The 25,151-nt window shown below is 48.3% G+C and overlaps 3 protein-coding genes and 2 long non-coding RNA genes across 9 annotated transcripts; 2 read left to right on the forward strand and 3 right to left on the reverse strand.

Moving 5' to 3' along the window:
- The first annotated feature begins 1,244 nt into the window (after positions 1 to 1,244).
- On the forward strand, positions 1,245 to 11,902 carry LOC148654321 (uncharacterized). Its single transcript, XM_088646583.1, has 3 exons — positions 1,245 to 1,438; positions 2,609 to 3,830; positions 9,671 to 11,902. The coding sequence occupies exons 2-3, from the start codon at positions 2,802 to 2,804 to the stop codon at positions 11,405 to 11,407; spliced, it is 2,766 nt and encodes a 921-aa protein (XP_088502709.1). The 5' UTR covers positions 1,245 to 1,438; positions 2,609 to 2,801; the 3' UTR covers positions 11,408 to 11,902.
- Positions 11,903 to 12,690: 788 nt separating this feature from the next.
- LOC148654322 (uncharacterized) lies at positions 12,691 to 16,876 on the forward strand. Of its 4 annotated transcripts, XM_088646336.1 has the most exons (3): positions 13,359 to 13,492; positions 13,785 to 13,937; positions 14,364 to 16,876. In XM_088646336.1, the coding sequence occupies exon 3, from the start codon at positions 14,557 to 14,559 to the stop codon at positions 16,072 to 16,074; it is 1,518 nt and encodes a 505-aa protein (XP_088502462.1). In that variant the 5' UTR covers positions 13,359 to 13,492; positions 13,785 to 13,937; positions 14,364 to 14,556; the 3' UTR covers positions 16,075 to 16,876. The 4 variants fall into 4 exon arrangements, with proteins under 4 accessions (XP_088502465.1, XP_088502461.1, XP_088502462.1 ...); XM_088646339.1 differs by lacking the exons at positions 13,359 to 13,492; positions 13,785 to 13,937 and adding an exon at positions 12,691 to 12,808; XM_088646335.1 differs by lacking the exon at positions 13,785 to 13,937 and having other exon boundaries at positions 13,356 to 13,492.
- LOC148654323 (uncharacterized) lies at positions 12,905 to 14,034 on the reverse strand. Its single transcript, XR_015941357.1, has 2 exons — positions 13,907 to 14,034; positions 12,905 to 13,445 (listed from the first exon to the last, which is right to left on the reverse strand). It is a non-coding gene; the product is annotated as an uncharacterized LOC148654323 (long non-coding RNA).
- A 527-nt stretch (positions 16,877 to 17,403) lies between the features above and the next one.
- On the reverse strand, positions 17,404 to 18,890 carry LOC148654324 (uncharacterized). Its single transcript, XR_015941356.1, has 2 exons — positions 17,841 to 18,890; positions 17,404 to 17,741 (listed from the first exon to the last, which is right to left on the reverse strand). It is a non-coding gene; the product is annotated as an uncharacterized LOC148654324 (long non-coding RNA).
- Positions 18,891 to 20,426: 1,536 nt separating this feature from the next.
- LOC148654325 (uncharacterized) lies at positions 20,427 to 25,033 on the reverse strand. Of its 2 annotated transcripts, none has more exons than XM_088646346.1 (2): positions 24,259 to 25,033; positions 20,427 to 22,520 (listed from the first exon to the last, which is right to left on the reverse strand). In XM_088646346.1, the coding sequence occupies exon 2, from the start codon at positions 22,325 to 22,327 to the stop codon at positions 20,900 to 20,902; it is 1,428 nt and encodes a 475-aa protein (XP_088502472.1). In that variant the 5' UTR covers positions 22,328 to 22,520; positions 24,259 to 25,033; the 3' UTR covers positions 20,427 to 20,899. The 2 variants fall into 2 exon arrangements, with proteins under 2 accessions (XP_088502472.1, XP_088502471.1); XM_088646345.1 differs by lacking the exon at positions 24,259 to 25,033 and adding an exon at positions 22,702 to 24,252.
- Positions 25,034 to 25,151: the final 118 nt, after the last annotated feature.

Consider the following 25,151-nt stretch of genomic DNA (forward strand, 5'->3'; position numbering starts at 1 on the left):
CAGACACAGCTGGGTGAGCTCTTCCAGTCAGGACAGGAGGGTCTACTTTACACAGAGGGTGGTGGGGGTGTGGAACAAGCTGCCCAGCCCTGTGGTTGAAGCCGATACCCTGGCTTCTCTCCAGACACAGCTGGGTGAGCTCCTCCAGTCAGGACAGGAGGGTCTACTGTACACAGAGGGGGGTGGGGGTGGGGAACAAGCTGGATGAGCTCCTGGGGTCAATTAACTACTGATTGCCAAACAGCCCGATGTGTCGAAGGACCTCTCGTTTGTGGCCCTCTCTTGGCCTCGACGATCGATTCTGAGCCGAGAAACCGGGCTCCACCTCTTGATTCCATACCCCCGGCGGGACCCCCTCTGGGTAAGAGGCTGGGTGCTCGCTCCCCATTCCCAGAATGCTCTGGGGTGCTCGGGCTGCTGCCTTATGGCCACGATATCTACACACGACGTGGACTCTGAGGAATGTCAAGTTCAGGCTCAGCTGTATTATTATTATTGAGAGACAGGCTCACTGTCTGTTCCTCAGGCTGGGACAGGAGATCACACACTGTATTATTATTATTGAGAGACAGGCTCACTGTCTGTTCCTCAGGCTGGGACAGGAGATCACACACTGTATTATTATTATTGAGAGACGGGCTCACTGTCTGTTCCTCAGGCTGGGACAGGAGATCACACACTGTATTATTATTATTGAGAGACAGGCTCACTGTCTGTTCCTCAGGCTGGGACAGGAGATCACACACTGTATTATTATTACTGAGAGACGGGCTCACTGTCTGTTCCTCAGGCTGGGACAGGAGATCACACACTGTATTATTATTGAGAGACGGGCTCACTGTCTGTTCCTCAGGCTGGGACAGGAGATCACACACTGTATTATTATTATTGAGAGACGGGCTCACTGTCTGTTCCTCAGGCTGGGACAGGAGATCACACACTGTATTAGTATTACTGAGAGACAGTCTCACTGTCTGTTCCTTAGGCTGGGACAGGAGATCACACACTGTATTAATTTATTTTTATTATTATTATTATTATTATTATTATTATTATTATTATTATTATTATTATTATTATTATTGAGAGACAGGCTCTCAGAGGTCACACACTCGACTTCAGCTCTATTGAATTCGGGCGTAGGGCATTGAATCAGGAGTAATTTTCCAATATTAGAATATTTGGACAAAACAAATACGCAAGGCAGGGAATGGACTGCAATTCCCGGCGTCCTCTGTCAGCCCTGCGCCTGCGCAGATGGTCCGCGTTGTGCGCGATGCAGGCCGTCGGGCTCCGTAGCGCTGATTCCCAGGCGCTCCGAGCAGGAAAGGATCTTTGCTCTAAAACAACGGTGGTGTTTGCTCCTGACGCCGTGAGTTAAAGGACAGAAACGGGTCGAGCCCAGCTCTCCGGGCCCAGTCGCCGCTCATCCGAGCCGGTGAGTGAAACCAGAACCCGTCCAGCTTCTCGGCTGCCACCACCACTGACCCTCCCGATCTCAGGGCTGAGACGGAGTGTTTTGTAAAAACACAAAGCTGGGGTGTGTGTCGGTGGTGAAAGGGGTGATCGAACTCCTCTCGAGAAGCCTGACAGATGTTTCCGACCTGCCCCGCAACCCTGCGCCGGTACCGCCGTCTGCATCGGTCACGGGTGATAATTCGTCCCCGAGCAGGGGTGACGACGAGAGCGACGATTTACGGATCACGGCACCGGCACTGGCGTCTCACGAAGAGATTCGTAGCAACATTAACAACGTCGAGTATTTCTCTGTCATCTGGTGGGTTCCTGTGAGATCAATCGTGACCGGATCACCTAGGAACGCACAGCGTTATTGAGGTGATATTGTAGCGGGGCGGCGAGGTTTATAATGGACCCCCGGAAGACAGTGGGGACAAGATATCACTCTCTTAATAATAGAGGAGCTGGTTGGTGTGTTGTTGTGGACAGCGGGAGTTTCCTGGCGCTGGTTGGTGTGGTGTTGTGGACCGCTGTGTTTCAGTGGAGCTTGTTTATAGTAATAATAATAATAATATTAATAATAATAAACTTTATTTTATATAGCGCCTTTAAAGGTGGCTTCTCAAAGCACTTTACAGGATGACAATAACAATAAATAAGAAGACTACAACAATAAATAAGAAAATTTCACAAGATAGGACACAATTATAATTACAACAATACAACAATAACAATAGAGGAGACCGTGGAAGGTGGTATTAAGAAGAGCAGAGGGGTGAAGAATGGAACCAGTTAAGTAAAGGCTTTTCTGAAGAAGAAGGTTTTGAGTCTGGATTTGAAGGAGTTTAGAGAAGGTGACTCTCTAATATCCTTGGGCAAAGAGTTCCAGAGCTTGCATTAATTAATCTCTTCCTTGCTGGGGGAGTTAATCAGTGTTTATAGGCTGAGATAGAGGATTCCACAGGCGTACACACTGCCTAGTCACTGTCTTCTTACCTCCTTAACCTAAAATGCTCCCCCAATATTCAGTGTCTGGCCATTTTATTAGGACACGTATCTAATGGGCAGCATATTGAATAACGTGGACACTTAAGAAGGACCTGTGCGTTCACTCATTGTTAGAGTGTCTTCTCCTGTGTCTCTCCCCCAGGAGCTGTAGAGACCAGCGCTCTCCCTGACACTGGGGACAGGGCTCCACTGAGCTGCAGCACTGTGAGCAGGAGTGGGGCTCCAGTCTGAGGCAGGACACAGAGCCCACAGCTCCTGAAGACAGACAGGGGCTCCCTGAGCAGCACAGGACCAGACAGAGTGAGGAGGAGCTCAGAGGACCAGAGTCTGTCCACATGGCAGAGCTGGAGACCGAGTGTGCCCCTCCAGACCTCACCACGCTGGGGACAGACCCAGCGAGCTTCGCTCCTCTCCGTGTGAAGAGCGACCCGGATCTGGACTCTGCCCACGCTGGGGATCTCCTGAAGCCTCCCGGCGCCGAAGAGCAGATCAAGAAGGAGACCGCCGGGCCGGAGGGCATCAAGACCGAAGAGCGGAGCGACGCCGGGCCCTTCGTCAAGACCGAAGACGAGCCCCTCCCGGTGTCTGACCGCGTGAAAGAGGAGGAGGAGGAAGAAGACGGCGGCGGCGAACCGCAGCCCGAACCCGAGGCCGAGGGGCCCGAGGACCAGGGGGACCCCCCGTCACGGCGCAGCCCCAGCGCGGCGGAGCCCACCCGGGACGCGGAGGGGCGCTATCGCTGCCCCCGCTGCGGCAGGACCTTCAACCACGCGGGGAACTGCAGGAAGCACCAGCGCGTGCACACGGGCGAGCGGCCCTACCCCTGCGCCCAGTGCGGCAAGAGCTTCCGCTTCGCGGGCAACCTCAAGAAGCACCGGCGCGTGCACACGGGCGAGCGGCCCTACCCCTGCGCCCAGTGCGGCAAGAGCTTCCACCAGTCGGGGGCCCTGAAGGACCACCAGCGCATCCACACGGGCGAGCGGCCCTACGCCTGCCCCCAGTGCGGGAAGAGCTTCAACCACCCGGGGCACCTGAAGCACCACAAGCTCACCCACACGGGCGAGCGGCCCTACTCCTGCCCCCAGTGCGGGAAGAGCTTCAACCACTCGGGGCACCTGACCTACCACCGGCGCACGCACACGGGCGAGCGGCCCTACGCCTGCGCCCAGTGCGGCAAGAGCTTCAGTCACACGGGCCACCTGACCTACCACCGGCGCACGCACACGGGCGAGCGGCCCTACTGCTGCCCCCGGTGCGGGAAGGGGTTCATCCACGCGGGGGACCTGAAGAGGCACCAGTCGGTTCACGCGCGCGAGAGAGAGAGGAGAGAGGGGGGCGGGGTTAGCGCCGGCCCCCCACCCCGATAGGGGTGTCGTAGAGACGCCTGCAGCCGGCCCGCGGCCGCCTGGGCGAAGGGGGGGACCTCCTCCTCCAGGGGCCGGAGTTTTGACCCGAGGTGACCAGTCAGGTGTGGCTCTGTGACGGGGTGGCAAGCCGATCATGTGGTCCCAGCAGAGGGAGGGCAGGTTCGTAAACTGTGACACTGGCAGTCGGCATCCTGGAAGAAGAAATATGGGCCGGGGCGCTGGCTCTGCGGCTCTGTGGCTGGGAGGTTGCCGGTTCGAATCCCGCGGCCCAGCAGAGGAATCCTACTCCGTGGGGCCCCTGAGCGAGGCCCTTCACCCCAGCTGCTCCAGGGGTGCTGTATAAATGGCCGACCCTGCGCTCTGACCCCCAGCTTCTCTCCCTGTGTGTGTGTCTCCTGGAGAGCGAGCTGGGGTCTGAGAGAACACACATTCCTCATGCGAGACTCTGTATCTGGCCAAGAGAGTGATCTGATCTTATCAAGTTACTTTTAATCGCCGTCACCTCCGCGGTTGTGCACGCTGACTGCCCTCCACAAACGACACGCGTGTTTACAGCAAACGCGTCAGTGTGGTTAATAATCAAAGTGTCCCTCCTCGTTTCCTATCACGGTCATGTATTAAATATTGCATGAAGCTTAAAAGAATGGTGGTGGAGAGAATTCTTCAAAATGTGCGAATGTGGAGAAACTCAAAGGTCCGGTTCTTGGGTTCTTGGGCTCTATGGAGATTTTGGCAGCGTTGGGTCAGTAGGAAGCTGCTGTATAACTTCAGAGTGTGGGAGGGCTGGGGCGAGGGAGGACTTTCCTGCTGAAGGTACCGCCAGTGTCTGCCCAGAAGATCTGTACGTTTACTGAAGTGCGCTGATGCACTCCGTCCTGAAGATCAGTAACGTCACTTCGAAGCTCTGTGCTGTAGATTTTGAATACGTTCCTTATACGTTTCGTGTAATGAATCAATACTAAATAAAACCCCAACCTCTTCACCCTCGGTTCTCCAGACTTCTGCTGCTATTTCTCTCTCCAATGTATCCAAATCTTTAGCGCAGTCATTCGATTTTAGAAGGGACGGGGACAGTCATCTGTCGGTACTGCTGGATAGATATTATTCACCTTTATGAGGAATGCTTCTGAGGTGTAAATGCAATATTACTTAAACACCAAAAAAATCATTGTGCAAATAGGGGGTTACGGAGGTAGAGAATTACCAGAAATAGCAGGAATAGGCTGAGCGGTTGAACCAAAAAGGAAATGAAATCACCATAACCTCTGACTTATAAAGATTTAGCCAAGAATACACCTGAGCAATTGGTATAATTGCAGTCACCTGAGCTATTTATTCACTTTGACGAAGCTTGGGTGAAACAAAAGCCATAAAACAGGCACACTGGGTTAAATATGAATGATGCCAGTGACACAGACTACACAACGCACAACACAAATAAATCACATACCCTATTTACCAACAAAGCATCTCGGAAGCCTACACTCTGAACAACCAGAAGTCAGCCCAGGCTGCTGCCAAGCGTTCAAATCCTGTGTAACGCCAACCAGGCTAAAAATAGAGACAAACCTGCCTTCTAAAATAAACGGAACATGACCTACAATTAATTCTCTCTATAAGTTTGGATGCAACAAAATGAATGGGCACCTGTCTCCCTATTCCAAAAAAACACATCCGCCCACCAGGAGAGACTGTTTTTCACCTAGGGATCGCCTATACAGGAAACCAGAGTTTCCTAAAAAGCAACAGCAGAGGGTCCAGCTGTAACAAGACTCAAGTTCTCAACTCAGATCGGGTCTGAAAAGGTTGATTGGCAGGTGGACCTCCTCTTGACCCGTGTCCCTCTGTCTGCTTTCTCTTCTCTCCTTCCTGCCTGTATTATCCTCTTATTTCTCGACTGGTGATATCCCTCAAGCATTTTCCCAGACCCTGATTAATGGGGGGTAAAACACAGACACTCCTGTGTTCAAAGCGCCTCAGACTCGGTATAACACAGTAAACACCTCAGCTCCTTCCTTGCTTTTCAGCTCCTGAGAACTGTGGTTTCTTGAGACACGTTTTATGACCGTAACGATAACGGGGCAAGGAACACGAATGATGCACCACACAACTATGTCACAACATTTCGACTGACTGGCATGACAAATGACGTAACAGATTAAATAGAAAATGACATCACAAATGACATCACAACAAGGGAATTGCAATGGATATGGAAACTGCACCTGCTGCGTTTGACCACTTTTGGCCACGCCAAGTTATATTTTGCCAAAGCAGAAACAAAAAAAACGCATTTGACCTTTTAATCAATTCTGTTTTTCCAAGAGTTTCTTCCCAGGCTGACGACCCCGATCTCTCCTCCGTCTGTCTCCCCCCCCTATTTTCTCCGCTGACAAACAATATAGACCAGCGTGTCCGCGCTGTGCAGGGTCTCGCCTGCTGGTCCGTCCCGCTGGAAGAACAAGTGTCCCTCCATCAGGAGAACCGGACTCCCTGAGCCGCCCTGAGCGGGTCCCTGCTGGGCCGGTGAGTCACACTGAGTCTGAGTCCGTCTGTTGACATCGGAGCTCATTTCTGACCGCAGCCTGCGGGCTGCTCCCCAGATGTGGGACTTGATGAGCCCGCTGTCTGCGCTGTGTCCTCTCGCCCTGAGCACAGGGTGCAGGTGTTGATCCTGCTGGGACTGTGGTTCCGCTGGGCGCACAGTGCCCACCCGGACCCGAACCCGCTGGGGTCCCGCCGATCAGCGCGCGAGAGAAGCTCTGTTTAAACAGATCAGATCTCTGTCAGTCGCCTCAAGCACAGTCTAATCTGGGCTGTTCGGGTCCGGTGTCCCCAGAATAACAGAACATTTCGAGCCGGACCCGGTCCGTGTTTCTGAGGTCTCGGGTCCGTTTCCCTCAGTGAGAGGAGCGGAGTGGAGTCCGGCTCGTCTTCCAGCTGACCCGAGTCCTGTGGAGTCCCAGCGAGTCCAGTGACGAGCACAGAGAGGTGTTATTAGTGTCTTCATGCTTCAGAGCTGTTTATATTGAGCCCCCTGCAGTGGGAGTGAAGAGAGAACAGTGTCCTGTTGTCTCTGTCTCGTCCCCTGGACTGTCCTCAGAACCAAGCAGCGCCAGTGGTTAGATTTTCAGGCAGTCTGAAGCACTGGTGATATTAAATCACACAAGAGAGGGAGAACACAGTTATGTTAGATTATATTGTAGGTGTGTAGGATTGAGGATACCGTCCTTATTAAAAAGTACTATCTGTAATTAAAATAGTCTGAAGACCATCAGTGATTGGTGTTCACTGAGCTTGGGGTTGGTTGTGAAGACTATCCACACACACACTGAGAGTGCAAGAGACTAAAATGTGTGGTTCGCAATCTGAGACGTGCTCCAATTCAGCTAGAGTCTTTGCAAATGGAAATAACATTTGATTTTTTAGAGCAATTTTACTCATTAGCAGAAAGTAGCATTTCTGACCAGATGTACTCATTGAACACACTAGTATATCCAAATGTCCCAGACATATTGAAGTCATTGATGGTTTTGATGCTTTTTGTCCATTAAAGTGCAACACCGATGGATATCTCTTACAGTAAAAGACACATGTTGAGGTCCTGTCCTACATTTTTATGGCTCTGAATTGAGCCCAATAAGCATGTGTGTCTCATCATGACTGCATGTATTACAGACTTCCCGCATAAAGACCGGTGAATTACACGGGTTAGCAACACATGAGCGTCTTGTATATCGGCACCACCAGCGCTGTAAACGAGAGCAATATGGTATCCAGCTTCTAAGGGAGTAACTTCTTTCGACCAGAAGTACTGGAAACTGTCACACAGTCTTGATGTAAATGAAGACTTATGAACAATTTTAAATGTTATTTCTATAGCCTTGATTATAAGGCACTATCTGTAATATAAGATCTCCTGTGTCCGGCTAATTCCTTTACTAAATATCCCCGGGCAAATATGAAACCTTCACATTATGTATCTAGGAAAACTCGATATAATACAAGCGGCTAAGCCAAATAAATCAGAAATATTCCCGTGTACTTATATATTTTACATATTGTAAATTACTAGTGGAGCCAGCAGGGGGCGCTCACCCTGCGGTCTGTGTGGGTCCTAATGCCCCAGTATAGTGATGGGGACACTATACTGTAAACAGGCGCCGTCCTTCGGATGAGACGTAAAAACCGAGGTCCTGACTCTCTGTGGTCATTAAAAATCCCAGGGCGTTTCTCGAAAAGAGTAGGGGTGTAACCCCGGTGTCCTGGCCAAATTTCCAATTGGCCCTTACTAATCATGGCCTCCTAATAATCCCCCTCTATGAATTGGCTTCATCACTCTGCTCTCCTCCCCACTGAGAGCTGGTGTGTGGGGAGCGTTCTGGCGCACTATGGCTGCCGTCACATCATCCAGGTGGGGCTGCACACTGGTGGTGGTGGAGGGGAGTCCCCATTACCTGTAAAGCGCTTTGAGTGGAGTGTCCAGAAAAGCGCTGTATAAGTGTAAGCAATTATTATTATTATTATTACTTCTATCACTTAATCGCCTCAGCGCAGAAAGAGGAAGGGGGCGTGGTCTTCTCTCCTCTCGGGGAGGGACTTCCTGTCTCGCGCCAGTGGCGCTGCGCTGTGCAGGGTCTCGCCTGCAGGTCCGTCCCGCTGGAAGAACAAGTGTCCCTCCATCAGGAGAACCGGACTCCCTGAGCCGCCCTGAGCGGGTCCCTGCTGGGCCGGTGAGTCACACTGAGTCTGAGTCCGTCTGTTGACATCGGAGCTCATTTCTGACCGCAGCCTGCGGGCTGCTCCCCAGATGTGGGACTTGATGAGCCCGCTGTCTGCGCTGTGTCCTCTCGCCCTGAGCACAGGGTGCAGGTGTTGATCCTGCTGGGACTGTGGTTCCGCTGGGCGCACAGTGCCCACCCGGACCCGGACCCGCTCAGCGCGCGTTACTATGGTTACCATAAAGCGCTCACCGGAAGCCGGAAGTGCGCTGGAGATGGTTATAGCGGTAGAGATTTGTACAAGAACCATTTCGCATTGACATTTATTTTTTACGATTAAAGAATAGTTAAGTAACAGTTAACATTAAAAGACGTTTAATAATTTCTCGTGTAACTGTTTACTGTGACGCGGTGAAGGCCCACAGTCTGATCTCCGCTGTTCGGGTCCAGTTAATCAAAAAACAGAATTTTTCGAATCGGACTTGGGTCCATATCTCCATGGTCTCGGGTCCGTTTCCCTCAGTGAGAGGAGCGGAGTGGAGTCCGGCTCGTCTTCCAGCGGACCCGAGTCCTGTGGAGTCCCAGCGAGTCCAGTGACGAGCACAGAGAGGTGTTATTAGTGTCATCATGCTTCAGAGCTGTTTATATTGAGCCCCCTGCAGTGGGAGTGAAGAGAGAACAGTGTCCTGTTGTTTCTGTCTCGTCCCCTGGACTGTCAGCCTGCTCCTGTGTCTGGGACCCAAATCTTTTTAATAATTGTGTTCAGTGTAAGAAGACTCTGCTAAGCTCCTTTGGTCACGTTTCATACATTTTCTTCTTGAAGATTTTGTTTACAAATACTAACTTGTACATTGAATGTGTCCTGAGATTAGTAGGGCATTGTATTAATTTAACGTAAATAATACAGACACTAACACATCTGAAAATATCTTTATTGAGGTAAATGTGGTAAAGAAAGTTTGACTAAGTTAAATAAAATCTGGTTATGAAAGTTAAACAGCAAGAGAGAAATATTTTACAGACAAAAATGTCTGTTCTCAGAGCAAGTGGATAAAGTCTCCTTCTCCTGTGTGTCTCTCCCCCAGGAGCTGTAGAGACCAGCGCTCTCCCTGACACTGGGGACAGGGCTCCACTGAGCTGCAGCACTGTGAGCAGGAGTGGGGCTCCAGTCTGAGGCAGGACACAGAGCCCACAGCTCCTGAAGACAGACAGGGGCTCCCTGAGCAGCACAGGACCAGACAGAGTGAGGAGGAGCTCAGAGGACCAGAGTCTGTCCACATGGCAGAGCCAGAGACAGGCTGTGTTACACAAGGACTCAGTGCGTCAGGGTGTGCTCTGTGTGTGAAGGGTGAGCTGGGAACTCAGGATGCAGTAGGATGTGGTTGTGTTGAACACAAACTCCAGATACTGGAATCTAAGAGTTTTAAAATAGAACCTCAAGGATTTGATGTTCCAGAATCTCATGAATCCTGTTCAGATGTTGTGTCTCCCAGAGTGAAGAGTGAAAGTGATCTGGACTCCAGCTACACTGCAGATCTGTCCAGGATTCAGTCCCTCAGCTCTGCAGCACTGGACACTGAGTCCCATCAGGAGTCTGACCAGATTAAAACAGAAACCACTGGAGTAATGAACATCCAAACAGGAAAAGGAGAGAATCTTGAACAGATTCACACAGGAGAGAGACCGTACTGCTGTGAACAGTGTGAGAAGAGTTTCAACCAGCCAGAAAAACTCAAGCTTCATGAACAGATTCACATTGGCGGGAGAGTTTACTGCTGCAAACACTGTGGGAAGACTTTCAATGTTTCAGCACAGCTTAAGAGTCATGAACGGATTCATACAGGAGAGAGACCGTACTGCTGTGAACACTGTGGGAAGAGATTCAACCAGGCAAGAGACCTCAAGACTCATGAACGGATTCACACAGGTGAGAGACCGTACTGCTGTGAACACTGTGGGATGAGTTTTAAGCAGTCGGGAGACCTCAAGAGTCACGAACGGATTCACACGGGAGAGAGACCTTTTTGCTGTGGACACTGTGGGAAGAGTTTCATTAAAGCTGGAGACCTGAAACGTCACGAACGGATTCACACGGGAGAGAAACCATACTGCTGTGAGCACTGTGGGAAGAGTTTCAACCGGGTGGCACATCTCAAGAGTCATGAACAGATTCACACAGGAGAGAGACCGTACTGCTGTGAGCACTGTGGGAAGAGTTATATTCTGCCAGGACAACTGGACCGTCATAAACTCATTCACACAGGAGAGAGACCACACAGCTGTCAGCAGTGTGGGAAGAGCTTTATCAGGGTAGGAGACCTCAAGTATCATGAACGGATTCACAGAGGAGAGAGGCCACACTTCTGCAGGTACTGTGGGAAGAGATTTGCCCGGTTGGGAGAACTCCATCGTCATGAGAATATTCATACGGGAGAGAGACCGTACTGCTGTGAGCACTGTGGGAAGAGTTTCAGCCAGGCAGGAGCCCTCAGGGCTCACGAACGGATCCACACCGGAGAGAGACTGCACTCCTGCAAACACTGTGGGAAGAGTTTCATCCGGGCGGTCGACTTCAAGCGCCATGAACTGATCCACACAGGAGAGAGGCCCTACTGCTGTGAACAGTGTGGGAAGAGTTTTAACCGGGCAGGAGATCTGAAGGGTCACGAACGGACTCACACGGGTGAGAGACCGCACTGCTGTGAGCAGTGTGGGAAGAGCTTCAATCGAGCCGCGCACCTGAAGCGCCACGAACTGATTCACACGGGACAGAAACCGTACCGTTGCAAACAGTGTGGGAAGAGTTTCACTCAGGCAGTGCACCTCAAGGGTCACGAACGGATCCACACGTGAAATCGACGATACCGCCACAGGCGGTTTGGGAAGAGGACTGAGAGTTCAGGCCGAGCTCCCAGTCGTGAACGGATTCACACAGGATAGAAACCGTACTGGTGTGGACGGTGTAAGAGGAGATTCCGTCTGGCAGAGCGTCTCGGAGAGGTGGAGCGATTGTCTTTTCAAAGACGCTGCAGTGCCCCAGGCAGAGCTTCCCTTAACAAAATCACAGAAAAGCACTAAAGGGAACTTAAAATAAAATGTGCCCTAATCTCATTTTTTCAAAGCCAGAGAAGGCTGAAGAAGAAGGGTCCACAGCCAAAACGTTGTGTTTCCTTTCTTCTCTTTTCAGCGTGGAACAAACCTTTACTTGTTCCAAAAATAAAACAGAAAACTTGTGGGTGTTTTTGACACAGGGGATGTTTTATCTGTATGTTACAGCTTTAAATTGTGATTAATACATAGGTTGATGAAGCATTTCTCTTAAAATAAATTTACTTTTTTATGACATAATTTCCATGCATTGCATGTTGGTATTTTCATTATTTATAACCTCAACTTTTTATCAAGAGATTAATTAATACTCCCATTTCCTCTCGAAAGAAGGGAGAATCATTTTACGAATGTGATATTGACCCAGTTTTACTAACAGATGATCTAGGAAGAAATGTTATTTTTTCTCATTCTATCTTACAAAGTCTAATATAACATCAAGGTCCTTAAATCTAATATTCACACTTAAAGGCTTCAAGTTTTGAAAGTCGACCCAAAATACCTATAAATAAAAACCACAAACAAACTTGTCAGAATTTCTTTCCAGCCCTATAGGACACACAAATAATCTTGTTTATGTTTAAATCTAGAAAGTGTTATTTTAACACGATAAAACCGAGCAACAGTTTTAAATGTTATTGCTTCATCCTTGGTTGTAAGGCAGTATCTACTGGGAGTTCCTCCCGGCTCTCTCGTCCTTCACAAGCCTATCCGGCTACTTCAATATTCTGTCTCCTTTTTAGTATTTCTGGTGTTTAAATAAAAACGTATTTAAAACAAATCCGGACAATAACAACCATTTTACAGTAGATATCCGGGATCAATCGATATAAACTAGGCGGTTAAACAAAACACCTGCTTACAGCTGTAAAACATCTTTTCATGCAAATACACGAGAAGATGTGTATGAGCGTGTAGGACTGAGTTGTATTTCCCAAACTGTACAGGAAGGGGGCGGGGTCTCCTCTCTTCTCGGGGCGGGATTTCCGGTCTCGAGCTGTTTGGAGCACAAAGGTTCGAGCTCGCGCCAGTGGGGCTGCGCGTGTCTGCAGGTCCGTCCCGCTGGAAGAACAAGTGTCCCTCCATCAGGAGAACCGGACTCCCTGAGCCGCCCTGAGCCGCCCTGAGCGGGTCCCTGCTGGGCCGGTGAGTCACACTGAGTCTGAGTCCGTCTGTTGACATCGGAGCTCATTTCTGACCGCAGCCTGCGGGCTGCTCCCCAGATGTGGGACTTGATGAGCCCGCTGTCTGCGCTGTGTCCTCTCGCCCTGAGCACAGGGTGCAGGTGTTGATCCTGCTGGGACTGTGGTTCCGCTGGGCGCACAGTGCCCACCCGGACCCGGACCCGCTCAGCGCCCGTTACTATGGTTACCATAAAGCGCTCACCGGAAGCCGGAAGTGCGCTGGAGATGTTTGTGTCCGTCAGTAATTCTACAAACACGATATCAACCTGAAAGAATAAGGGGGAAATTCCGGATATTTTAAAAGATTAAAAAATTTCTCTTGTGCGGCGTTTTATAGATTAAACAGAGATGATTGAAGCAGCCCGAGCTCCGGTTTGCGGTGGTTCTGGTTCGGTTTCCCCCACAAAACAGTTTCCTTCAGTAAGAGGGGAGTCCCAGCGAGTCCAGTGACGAGCACAGAGAGGTGTTATTAGTGTCTTCATGCTTCAGAGCTGTTTATATTGAGCCCCCTGCAGTGGGAGTGAAGAGAGAACAGTGTCCTGTTGTTTCTGTCTCGTCCCCTGGACTGTCAGCCTGCTCCTGCGGTCGGGACAGGTCCGCTGGAAGAGATCAGATCCAGATTTAACTGCGAGATCGCCGGGTCTGTGTGAGTGAATCGTGACAGAATTAAACTATTATCAGATATTGTTATTGTGATAATGATCAAAACCAAACTGTTTATACTAAATACTAAGTCCTGCAGTAGTGTAGTTTTTTACATTTTTTTCTATTTAATACTAAACTAAGATCTTTTCTCATTTGCTTTTTGTGTTTTTAATGTATTATAGTGAACAGTGCTTGATAGTTATAGTTAAACGTGTTACACCTGTAATTTATTAGGTATTTTATAATTAGAGTCTAGTAAAGCTGCCTTTAACATCACCTCCCCCATGCTTCAGAGTTTTCTCAGAAGCACAAGACGAGCCAGGAGAGTTTGGGAGCCCAGATCTATTGACAGATGAGAGCAGGACAAGCCTGCAGCAGAGTGAAGGAGAGGTCAGGGTGTGGAGGGAGGAAGGACCTGCAGTGACCCCAGAAACAGCAGCTCGTGGGTGAGGCCTGGTGGAGGAGTGTCATGGCCTGGACATGAACCCCCTCCTCTGGGACCGGCCCACTCGTCTGGACTGATGAGTCCCTGATGAAGGAGCAGCAGAGTGAGCTGTGATCTCCACAGAGACAGGCCGTCTGCTTATGCAGAAGAAAGTGCTTCCTTCCTTAGTGGGCAGAGTTTCACTGTTCAGCAGTGTGTTTCATAATGTCATTTAACATAGATCTGCCAACAGTGTATTGAGATAAACATGGTTAAGGACGTTTGATGGAGATAAGGGAAATGTGGTTAAGAAAGTTATATGGAGAGAAAGGAATAAATATTTTGCAGATAACATGTTATATAGTTGTCCTGATATACACTGCGTGAACTAATGTCATTCTCAGAGCAGATGGATAATGTCTCCTTCTCCTGTGTGTCTCTCCCCCAGGAGCTGTAGAGACCAGCGCTCTCCCTGACACTGGGGACAGGGCTCCACTGAGCTGCAGCACTGTGAGCAGGAGTGGGGCTCCAGTCTGAGGCAGGACACAGAGCCCACAGCTCCTGAAGACAGACAGGGGCTCCCTGAGCAGCACAGGACAGAACAGAGTGAGGAGGAGCTCAGAGGACCAGAGTCTGTCCACATGGCAGAGCCAGAGACAGGCTGTGTTACACAAGGACTCAGTGCGTCAGGGTGTGCTCTGTGTGTGAAGGGTGAGCTGGGAACTCAGGATGCAGTAGGATGTGGTTGTGTTGAACACAAACTCCAGATACTGGAATCTGAGAGTTTTAAAACAGAACCTCAGTGTGAGACACAAGGACTTGATCTTCAAGAATCTCATGAATCCTGTTCAGATGTTCTCTCTGCCAGTGTGAAAAGTGAAAGTGATCTGGACTCCAGCTGCACTGCAGATCTGTCCAGGATCCAGTCCCTCAGCTCTGCAGCACTGGACACTGAGTCCCATCAGGAGTCTGACCAGACTATAAAAGATACCAGAGGAAATATGAACAATCAAGAAAGAGTAGTTAAGAATAATGAAAGAATTCACACAGCAGAGAGACAGTTCAGTTGTGAGTACTGTGGGAAGAGCTTCAGCCAATCAGCAGCCCTCAGAAGTCACGAACGGATCCACACAGGAGAGAGACCGTACTGCTGTGAGCACTGTGGGAAGAGTTTCAGTGTGGCTGGGGCCCTGAAACGTCATGAGAGGATCCACACAGGAGAGAGACCGTATTGCTGTGAACAGTGTGGGAAAAGTTTCAACCAGGCAGGAGCCCTCAAACGTCACGAGAGGATTCACACGGGAGAGAAACCTTACTGCTGTCAACAGTGTGGGAAGAGTTTCAGTTTTGCAACCAATCTCAAGATTCATGAACGGATTCATGCAGGAGAGAGACCGTACTGCTGTGAACAGTGTGGGAAGAGCTTCAAGCAGGTAGGAGCCCTCAAACGTCATAAACGGACTCACACTGGAGAGAAACCTTACTGCTGTCAACAGTGTGGCAAGAGTTTCAGTGTGGCAGAAACCCTGAAGTGTCATGAACTGATCCACACAGGAGAGAGACCGTACTGCTGCCATCAGTGTGGGAAGAGCTTCAGTTTGGCTGCACATCTCAAGATGCATGCACGGACTCACACGGGAGAGAGACCGTACTGCTGTGAGCAGTGTGGGAAGAGCTTCAAACGTTCAGGCAAACTCAGAAGTCATAAACGGATTCACACGGGAGAGAGACCGTACAGCTGTGAACAGTGTGGGAAGAGCTTCAGTGTTTTAGGGTCCCTCAAACGTCACGAACAGCTGCACACGGGAGAGAGACCGTTCTGCTGTGAGCAGTGTGGAAAAACTTTTAGCTTGGCCGCACATCTCAAGATTCACGAACGGATTCACGCCGGAGAGAGACCGTACCGCTGCGAACAGTGCGGGAAGAGTTTCCACCGCTCGGGAGACCTCAAGACTCACGAGCGGATCCACACGGGAGAGAGACCGTACTGGTGCGAGCACTGTGGGAAGAGCTTCAATCAGGCCGGCGCCCTGAAATATCACGAACGGATTCACACCAGAGTGAAACCCAATTCGTGTGAACGGTGTGGCAAGAGTTTCAAACACGCCGGAGCCCTCAAGCGTCACGAACGGGTTCATGCAGGGGACGAACCATTGTAGTGGTTCCGGGCATATTATTTCACTTAGAATATAAGTGTTTTCATGATTATTAGACGTCTTTATGCGTCCTCGAATCAAGCAGCTTAGGCTTCTGTGAAAAAGCAGAAGAATTCTGCTCAGAAGAGAGTCTCTCTCTCTCTGCACTGGGATACTCCCAGCACAGAGCACGCAGCTGACAACAGACTGGCCCAGCTCTGTCTTCTCGGAGGGGAGTTTTAAATAACCAAGAACATTTGGACAGCAGATCTTTTGAGTATGAAACTTTTTTTTCGTGTTCAAAATCTCTGGGCTTGAACCGTTATTCCAAACACGATTGATCGTTCTCAGTAGGACATGCGTATTTACTTGTATCTGAGGAATTGAATGCGATGTAATTATCTGAGACTGATAAAACCCTCTGAGCTGGAAAAGAACTCGTTAGAGTGGAGATTTTCCAACTCTGGCTCTACCTCTCCTCTGTCTCATCTCGGAGTAAACGATAAACCTTTCGTGTCGCAGCAGATCAGTTCACAAATACTCTGATACTTGTTGGTTTCTTATGCATGTTTTGTTGTGATGTGTATTGTGGTGCTGCCAGTCTCACTGATATATTGTGCAGCCTAAGCCCAGTCTCCCTGCACTATCCTGAGTGAAGAACGATGTCCTGTTGTTTCCGAATTTCTCTGCACACCAGTTCTCCAAGTACGTGGACCTAATTACACCTTCTATATCACTTTGATGAAGTTTGTAAGACGGTCCTTTGTGCCAAATTGAGACAAATGCTTTTTTGACATCAATAAAGCAGGCAAATAATTTTTCTCTATATTTGTGGTGGACATGTTTGTTTATAAGTGTGGGTGGATGTGTAGTGGTTTAGTAGGAAGCTGCTCTGACTTTTACTCTGGACTCTTTGCTTGCTAAGGAAAGCCAGTATTGGGGTATTCATGATGCTACAGAATATCTTCCCCCCGGTTCCTGTTCGTACAGGGGCCCTGGTAGGTATTAGGGTTAAGTCTGTCTTCACTCTTAAAGATGGGGGTGATCAATCTCTGATTCCAGGCCTCAGGGAAGGATCCAGCTCTCAGTATGAGGTTGAGCAGGGACTTACAGCAACTATGACCTGCAACTCATTGATTCTATCTTACTGCTCCCATGCCACCCAGAATTGGAGGAAGTGGATAGGAGATGGATGGACAGACACCATATAAATCACTACTGATCGGGTGTGAGCTAGACGACCTGTAACGTTTGCTGTTCACGCCTTGGAAGTTCACATCTCGGAAAACCTCCAATCACTGGGCAGTGTTTACCTGCTTGCAGGTGGGTTGAGAGAAGGACAAACACAGTTGATGAAAGGGATTGTATAGTTTATTCTGGTGTGTTAACTTCATTACATCATTAGAATCTTTACAGAAACACAGTGTGAAAATGAGAGACGCCAGACGGGAGATCAGTAGAGTAAAACAGAATGAAGATGGTGAGACAGGGAGGACAGAGAGATGAGAAAGACCATCACCACCACCCTCTGCGCTTGTGCCTGTGAGAGCACCTTGTTCTCATCGTCTAGGACACCGGATTCAGGCGGAAAACACACAAACTTACTTGTGCAGAAGAAGGTAGGATGTGAAGAGCTGTACTAATTTAATGTTTTTTTACAACTTAACAAAGGGGAATTCATGTTTGTTTTCCTCTCTGCTTTTTCTGTACTGAAACATCTGATGATAAGAGTTATCACTTTCACTTTTTAATGCTTTACTAGCGTTATAAAAAGCAATGATTCATTTTACCTGTATTTTTTATTCATTTTTATTCATTTCACATCTAGATATTATACACTGCCTTTAGATATTAGATATTATGTCTTGTTTGGTATGAGACCAGTGAACAGTGAAGCACAGACCGATCCACTCCAGAGGCCATTACAAATCTCAACACAAGAAGTTACCGTCTTAATGTACATCAGATGTATTTTTTGCCTTGTAATTTTTCATGTTTTTAATGGAGTTTAAGTAATTTTGCATTCCCACCTTGCACGCATTAAAAGACAGAGAAGCACTAGACCGTATCTGCCCAGTATGACTGACAGCTGAATTACAAATAAATGCTCCTTTTCCATCTGGCACCTTGCACTGGGTGACAATGTCAAACTACTTAAATGTAACATTCACACTTAAACATCAAGTTCTGCAAATCGTCCCGAGTGTCTTTTCCAGCCTTACAGAACACACACATCATCCTGTTCTCGTTTCAGTTAGAAAGTGCTAGTTTAACAGAATAAAGTCCAGGAAAAGTTTCTTTAACATTGTTTCTAAGGCAGCAGCTGTTCCACAAGTCTTCCTGCGTCACACACAAACCTGTCCGCTAACTCCTTCATTAAATATATCCGGATAAAAACAAAAGGTTAATGGTCTATATCCGGATAAAACAAGTATTTAAGCAAATAAATCATATTCTTACATTTATAAATCGTCTTATCATTAACCTTTATGGTTTACTTATACTAGTAAAGTAGTATTATTCCTTTCAAACTATTACGAGAAAATCGCTTGTACTACTCGCCTCAGTACCGGAGGAGCTGGAGGGAAGGGGGCGTGATCTTCTTCCCGATCAGCGCCCGTTACTATGGTTACCATAAAGAGCTCACCGGAAGCCGGAAGTGCGCTGGAGACGCTCGTGTCCGTCAGTAATTCTACAAACGCGATATCAAACTGAGACCCCAAAGGTTAAAAGAATAAGGGGGAAATTCCGGATATTTTAAACGATTTAGAAATTTCTCCTGTACGGCGTTTTATAGATTAAACAGAGATGAAAGAAGCAGTCCGAGCTCCGGTTTGCGGTAGTTCTGGTTATTAGTGTCTTCATGCTTCAGAGCTGTTTATATTGAGCCCCCTGCAGTGGGAGTGAAGAGAGAACAGTGTCCTGTTGTTTCTGTCTCGTCCCCTGGACTGTCAGCCTGCTCCTGTGTCTGGGGCCCAAATCTTTTTAATTATTGTGTTCAGTGTAAGAAGAATCTGCTAAACTCTTTTGGTCATATATTTCATACATTTTCTAATTGAAAGAAAAAGTCTAACAAATACTAACTTACATTGAATGTGTCCTGAGATTAGTAGGGCATTGTATTAAACATCAATAATACAGACACTAAGACATCTGAAAATATCTTTATTGAGATAAATGTGGTAAAGAAAGTTTGACTAAGTTAAATAAAATCTGGTTATGAAAGTTAAACATTGAGAAATATTTTACAGAAAAAATTGTTCATTCTCAGAGCAGGTGGATAATGTCTCCTTCTGTGCGTCTCTTCCCCAGGAGCTGCAGAGACCAGCGCTCTCCCTGACACTGGGGACAGGGCTCCAGTCTGATCAGAGCTGTTATTAAAGTCTCTTCTCCTGTGTGTCTCTCCCCCAGGAGCTGTAGAGACCAGCGCTCTCCCTGACACTGGGGACAGGGCTCCAGTCTGATCAGAGCGGTTATTAAAGTCTCTTCTCCTGTGTGTCTCTCCCCCAGGAGCTGTAGAGACCAGCACTCTCCCTGACACTGGGGACAGGGCTCCACTGAGCTGCAGCACTGTGAGTGCTGTAAAAAGTCTCGGACACACGTGTGTTGGTAACAAGTAGACATATGTCCTACAGCTAAGTGTGTATTTTAAAATTTGTGCCCATTATATCTAATTCACTAATCCCAGTACAGGAACTCTGTAAATCTGAGAAAGCATGGATTTATTTAAGATAGTCTGATCACTGTTTGGCGGCGGTGTCAGATTTGATCCCCTGATTGGAATAAAACCCCAGATCGTGTGTGTCTGTTAGTGAAAGTGATAACTCTTAACATCAGATGTTTGAGTACAGAAAAAGCAGAGAGGAAAACAAACATGAATTCCTTTGTTAAGTTGTAAAAAAATATTAAATTAGTACAACTCTTCACATCCTACCTTCTGCTGCACAAGTAAGTTTGTATGTTTTCCGCCTGAATCCGGTGTCCTAGACGATGAGAACAAGGTGCTCTCACAGGCACAAGCGCAGAGGGTGGTGGTGATGGTCTTTCTTTTCTCTCTGTCCTCCCTGTCTCACCATCTTCATTCTGTTTTACTCTACTGATCTCCCGTCTGGCGTCTCTCATTTTTACTCTGTGTTTCTGTGAAGATTCTAATGATGTAATGAAGTTAACAAACCAGAATAAACTATACAATCCCTTTCATCAACTGTGTTTGTCCATCTCTCAACCCACCTGCAAGCAGGTAAACACTGCCCGGTGATTGGAGGTTTTCCGAGATGTGAACTTTCAAGGCGTGAACAGCAAACATTATAGATTGTATAGCTCAGGCCGGAACTGTAACTAGTTTGTGTCCATCCAACTCACACACCCATTCTAAATATATAATAAACAATTTATTGATACAACATCAGACCATGCATAAGAAACCAACAAGTAATAGAATATATCTGTGAATCATCTGCTGTGATACAAAACTCAGACCACTCTTTCGGGGAAGAGAAGAAGTAAAGTCAGGAGTCTCATGGTTATATCTTGTTCTGGTCTGGCTCAGATAAACTCATACAATTACATCACATTCAAATTCTCAAGTAAATATGCATTTATGATCATGAACTCAAACTTGTATTTGAAATAATAGTTCAACTCCCGAGAATTATAACGTGAAAAAAGATGTTATATACTTAAAGATCAGCTGCACAACATTCTTGGTGAGAATGGTCTTGGCAGAAAGAGACGAGGAAAAGACTCAACTGAGCCCATCTGCCTTATACTTCATGTGGTGGTTCGGAATGAAGACAGCTACATGGCGTCTCAGAGTGGAAGATTGTTATTCAGATAAGATGCTTTTCTTCTACAGTGGTTTCTCTGCTGTATGATTCCGTTTATGACTTTGGAGCGCCCCTACCTGGTGGAAGCTCTTCCCACAGTGCTCACAGCAGTACGGCTTCTCTCCTGTGTGAATCCGTTCATGAATCCTGAGATTTGCTGCCTGGGTGAAACTCTTCCCACAGTGCTCACAGCAGTACGGTCTCTCTCCCGTGTGGATCCGTTCGTGACGCATAAGATTTGCTGCCTGCTTGAAACTCTTCCCACACCGTTTACAACAGTAGGGTCTCTCTCCCGTGTGAATCCGTTCATGAATCCTGAGATTTGCTGCCAAACTGAAACTTTTTCCGCACTGTTTACAGCAGTACGGTCTCTCCCCCGTATGAATCCGGTCATGAATCTTGAGATTTGCTGCCGAACTAAAACTCTTCCCACACTGTTCACAGCAGTACGGTCTCTCTCCTGTGTGAATCCGTTTGTGACATTTCAGGGCTCCTGCCTCAATGAAGCTCTTCCCACACTGTTCACAGCAGTACGGTCTCTCTCTGGTGTGAATCTGTTCATGACGTTTAAGGGCTCCTGCTTGGGTGAAACTCTTCCCACACTGTTCACAGCAGTACGGTCTCTCGCCTGTATGAATCCGCTCATGATTCTTGAGATTTGCTGCCTGACTGAAACTCTTCCCACACTGTTCACAGCAGTACGGTCTCTCTCCTGTGTGAATCCGTTCATGTGTCTTGAGGTCTCCTGAATGACTGAAACTCTTTCCACACTGTTCACAGCAATACGGTCTCTCTCCTTTGTGAATTTGTTCATGATTCTTCAGATTTGCTGCCTGACTGAAACTCTTCCCACACAGTTTACACCAGTATGGTCTCTCTCCTGTGTGAATGCGTCTGTGACATTTAAGGGCTCCTGCTTCAATGAAGCTCTTCCCACACTGTTCACAGCAGTACGGTCTCTCTCTTGTGTGAATCTGTTCATGACGTTTAAGTGCTCCTGCTTGGGTGAAACTCTTCCCACACTGTTCACAGCAGTATCGTTTCTCTCCTGTGTGATTCTCTTCCCGATTCTCGACAGTTCCTGCACAGATGCTCAGTGGTTCCTCAGTCTGTGTTTTAATCTGGTCAGACTCCTGATGGGACTCCAGTGCTGCAGTGCTGAGGGACTGAATCCTGGACAGATCTGCAGTGTAGCTGGAGTCCAGATCACTTTCATTCTTCACTCTGGGAGACACAACATCTGAACAGGATTCATGAGTTTCTAAAGCATCAGATCCTTGTGTATCACACTGAGGTTCTGTTTTAAAACTCTTAGATTCCAGTATCTGGAGTTTGTGTTCAACACAACCACATCCTACTGCATCCTGAGTTCCCAGCTCACCCTTCACACACAGAGCACACCCTGACGCACTGAGTCCTTGTGTAACACAGCCTGTCTCTGGCTCTGCCATGTGGACAGGCTCTGGTCCTCTGAGCTCCTCCTCACTCTGTCTGGTCCTGTGCTGCTCAGGGAGCCCCTGTCTGTCTTCAGGAGCTGTGGGCTCTGTGTCCTGCCTCAGACTGGAGCCCCACTCCTGCTCACAGTGCTGCAGCTCAGTGGAGCCCTGTCCCCAGTGTCAGGGAGAGCGCTGGTCTCTACAGCTCCTGGGGAAGAGACAGACAGGAGAAGGAGACTATCCACCTGCTCTGAGAACATTAGTCAATACAGTGCATATCAGGACAAACCTGTAACATTGTTATCTGTAAAACACTTCTTCCTTTCTCTATATATTTCCTTTATTATTAATTGCTGTAATGTTTATGTTAAATTAATTAATATAATGACCTGTTAGTCGCCTTCAGTTCTCCTCAGTTCAAGTAAGACAGTAAGATGCTGCACAACTGTATTTTCCTCCAGTCTCTCCTGATGAACTCCTGGGCTGGACTGGCCTCATGTTCTGTGTCGCTGTCATGCTGAACGGTGAAACTCTGCCCACTAAGGAAGGAAGCACTTTCTTCTGCATAAGCAGACAGCCTGTCTCTGTGGAGATCACAGCTCACTCTGCTGCTCCTTCATCAGGGACTCATCAGTCCAGACGAGTGGGGCGGTCCCAGAGGAGGGGGTTAATGTCCAGGCCATGACAATCCTCCACCAGGCCTCATCCACGAGCTGCTGTTTCTGGAGTCACTATATATACATACTTATGACGTAAATAAAATTGACTATAACTGTATTTTATTATATTAAAAGACTACAATGTTACAGGACTTCACTGGGATTTTAGCAGCAAGGAAGTATATTCGATAAATGTTCCAAATTTTAAGAATAAAGGAGGTCAGTATGGCAGCAGGCTTTCAAATACTGGACACCCCTGTCCTAGAGCCAGGACCCTGCCTGGAGGCTCTGATTGGCTCATGAAGGAGTGAAGACCTACAGACACACTGACTGACCCTGCAGGAGCAGGACTGGACACCCCTGTCCTGGAGCCAGGACCCTGCCTGGAGGCTCTGATTGGCTCATGAAGGAGTGAAGACCTACAGACACACTGACTGACCCTGCAGGAGCAGGACTGGACACCCCTGTCCTAGAGCCAGGACCCTGCCTGGAGGCTCTGATTGGCTCATGAAGGAGTGAAGACCCACAGACACACTGACTGACCCTGCAGGAGCAGGACTGGACACCCCTGTCCTAGAGCCAGGACCCTGCCTGGAGGCTCTGATTGGCTCATGAAGGAGTGAAGACCAGCAGACACACTGACTGACCCTGCAGGAGCAGGACTGGACACCCCTGTCCTAGAGCCAGGACCCTGCCTGGAGGCTCTGATTGGCTCATGAAGGAGTGAAGACCAGCAGACACACTGACTGACCCTGCAGGAGCAGGACTGGACACCTCTGCCTCGATCTAATCCTGTTCTAGGTTCACTCCAGGGTACAGTTTGTAACTCAGCTCAGCTAGAACGCACACCAGCAGCTCTGTAGGGACCCTGGTTTAGACAGCAGCTGTGCTCTCCCAGTTCTCTTCCTGTGTTACAGCACTGGAAACTCAGCTCCCAGTCTGCTTCTGTAAGACTGCACTGTAAAAGTGTCCACTGCTGCTGTCTCAACACTTGATCTGTAAGACACTTCAGACTTGAGGTTTAATATCAGTCTATAATTTATTTAATTTCATGCACACCCTATAATTTCTCTATACAGCAAGATAACCTGGAGAAGGATGTTTCTCAAACTATTATTACAATACATTACTTGCACTCCAGTTGGTCTCTATTGAAAACCATACTTTATAAAAATACTTATGTCTACTCTTATACGAGATATCTTTTATCTTGTACTGATCTATGAGAGTGAAATTATGACAATAACAATATCTGATAATAGTTTAATTCTGTCACGATTCACTCACACAGACCCGGCGATCTCGCAGTTAAATCTGGATCTGATCTCTTCCAGCGGACCTGTCCCGACCGCAGGAGCAGGCTGACAGTCCAGGGGACGAGACAGAAACAACAGGACACTGTTCTCTCTTCACTCCCACTGCAGGGGGCTCAATATAAACAGCTCTGAAGCATGAAGACACTAATAACACCTCTCTGTGCTCGTCACTGGACTCGCTGGGACTCCACAGGACTCGGATCCGCTGGAAGACGAGCCGGACTCCACTCCGCTCCTCTCACTGAGGGAAACGGACCCGAGACCATGGAGATATGGACCCAAGTCCGATTCGAAAAATTCTGTTTTTTGATTAACTGGACCCGAACAGCGGAGATCAGACTGTGCGCCTTCACCGCGTCACAGTAAACAGTTACACGAGAAATTATTAAACGTCTTTTAATGTTAACTGTTATTTAACTATTCTTTAATCGTAAAAAAAAAAGGTCAATACGAAATGGTTCTTGTACAAATCTCTACCGCTATAACCATCTCCAGCGCACTTCCGGCTTCCGGTGAGCGCTTTATGGTAACCATAGTAACGCGCGCTGAGCGGGTCCGGGTCCGGGTGGGCACTGTGCGCCCAGCGGAACCACAGTCCCAGCAGGATCAACACCTGCACCCTGTGCTCAGGGCGAGAGGACACAGCGCAGACAGCGGGCTCATCAAGTCCCACATCTGGGGAGCAGCCCGCAGGCTGCGGTCAGAAATGAGCTCCGATGTCAACAGACGGACTCAGACTCAGTGTGACTCACCGGCCCAGCAGGGATCCGCTCAGGGCGGCTCAGGGAGTCCGGTTCTCCTGATGGAGGGAGACTTGTTCTTCCAGCGGGACGGACCTGCAGGCGAGACCCTGCACAGCGCGGA

The sequence above is a fragment of the Lepisosteus platostomus genome, chromosome 9 (assembly GCF_059453375.1).
Source record: "Lepisosteus platostomus isolate fLepPlt1 chromosome 9, fLepPlt1.hap1, whole genome shotgun sequence".
NCBI classification, from domain to species: domain Eukaryota; kingdom Metazoa; phylum Chordata; class Actinopteri; order Semionotiformes; family Lepisosteidae; genus Lepisosteus; species Lepisosteus platostomus.

What these genes read in the sequence shown, in the direction of transcription:
- LOC148654325 (XM_088646346.1), bottom strand. Translation starts at nt 22,327, where the DNA reads ATGGCAGAGCCAGAGACAGGCTGTGTTACACAAGGACTCAGTGCGTCA.
- LOC148654322 (XM_088646339.1), top strand. Translation starts at nt 14,557, where the DNA reads ATGGCAGAGCCAGAGACAGGCTGTGTTACACAAGGACTCAGTGCGTCA.
- LOC148654321 (XM_088646583.1), top strand. Translation starts at nt 2,802, where the DNA reads ATGGCAGAGCTGGAGACCGAGTGTGCCCCTCCAGACCTCACCACGCTG. An exon ending in GCGCCGGCCCCCCACCCCGA is followed by an intron (nt 3,831 to 9,670) that starts TAGGGGTGTCGT and finishes TCTCCCTGACAC; the next exon opens with TGGGGACAGGGCTCCACTGA.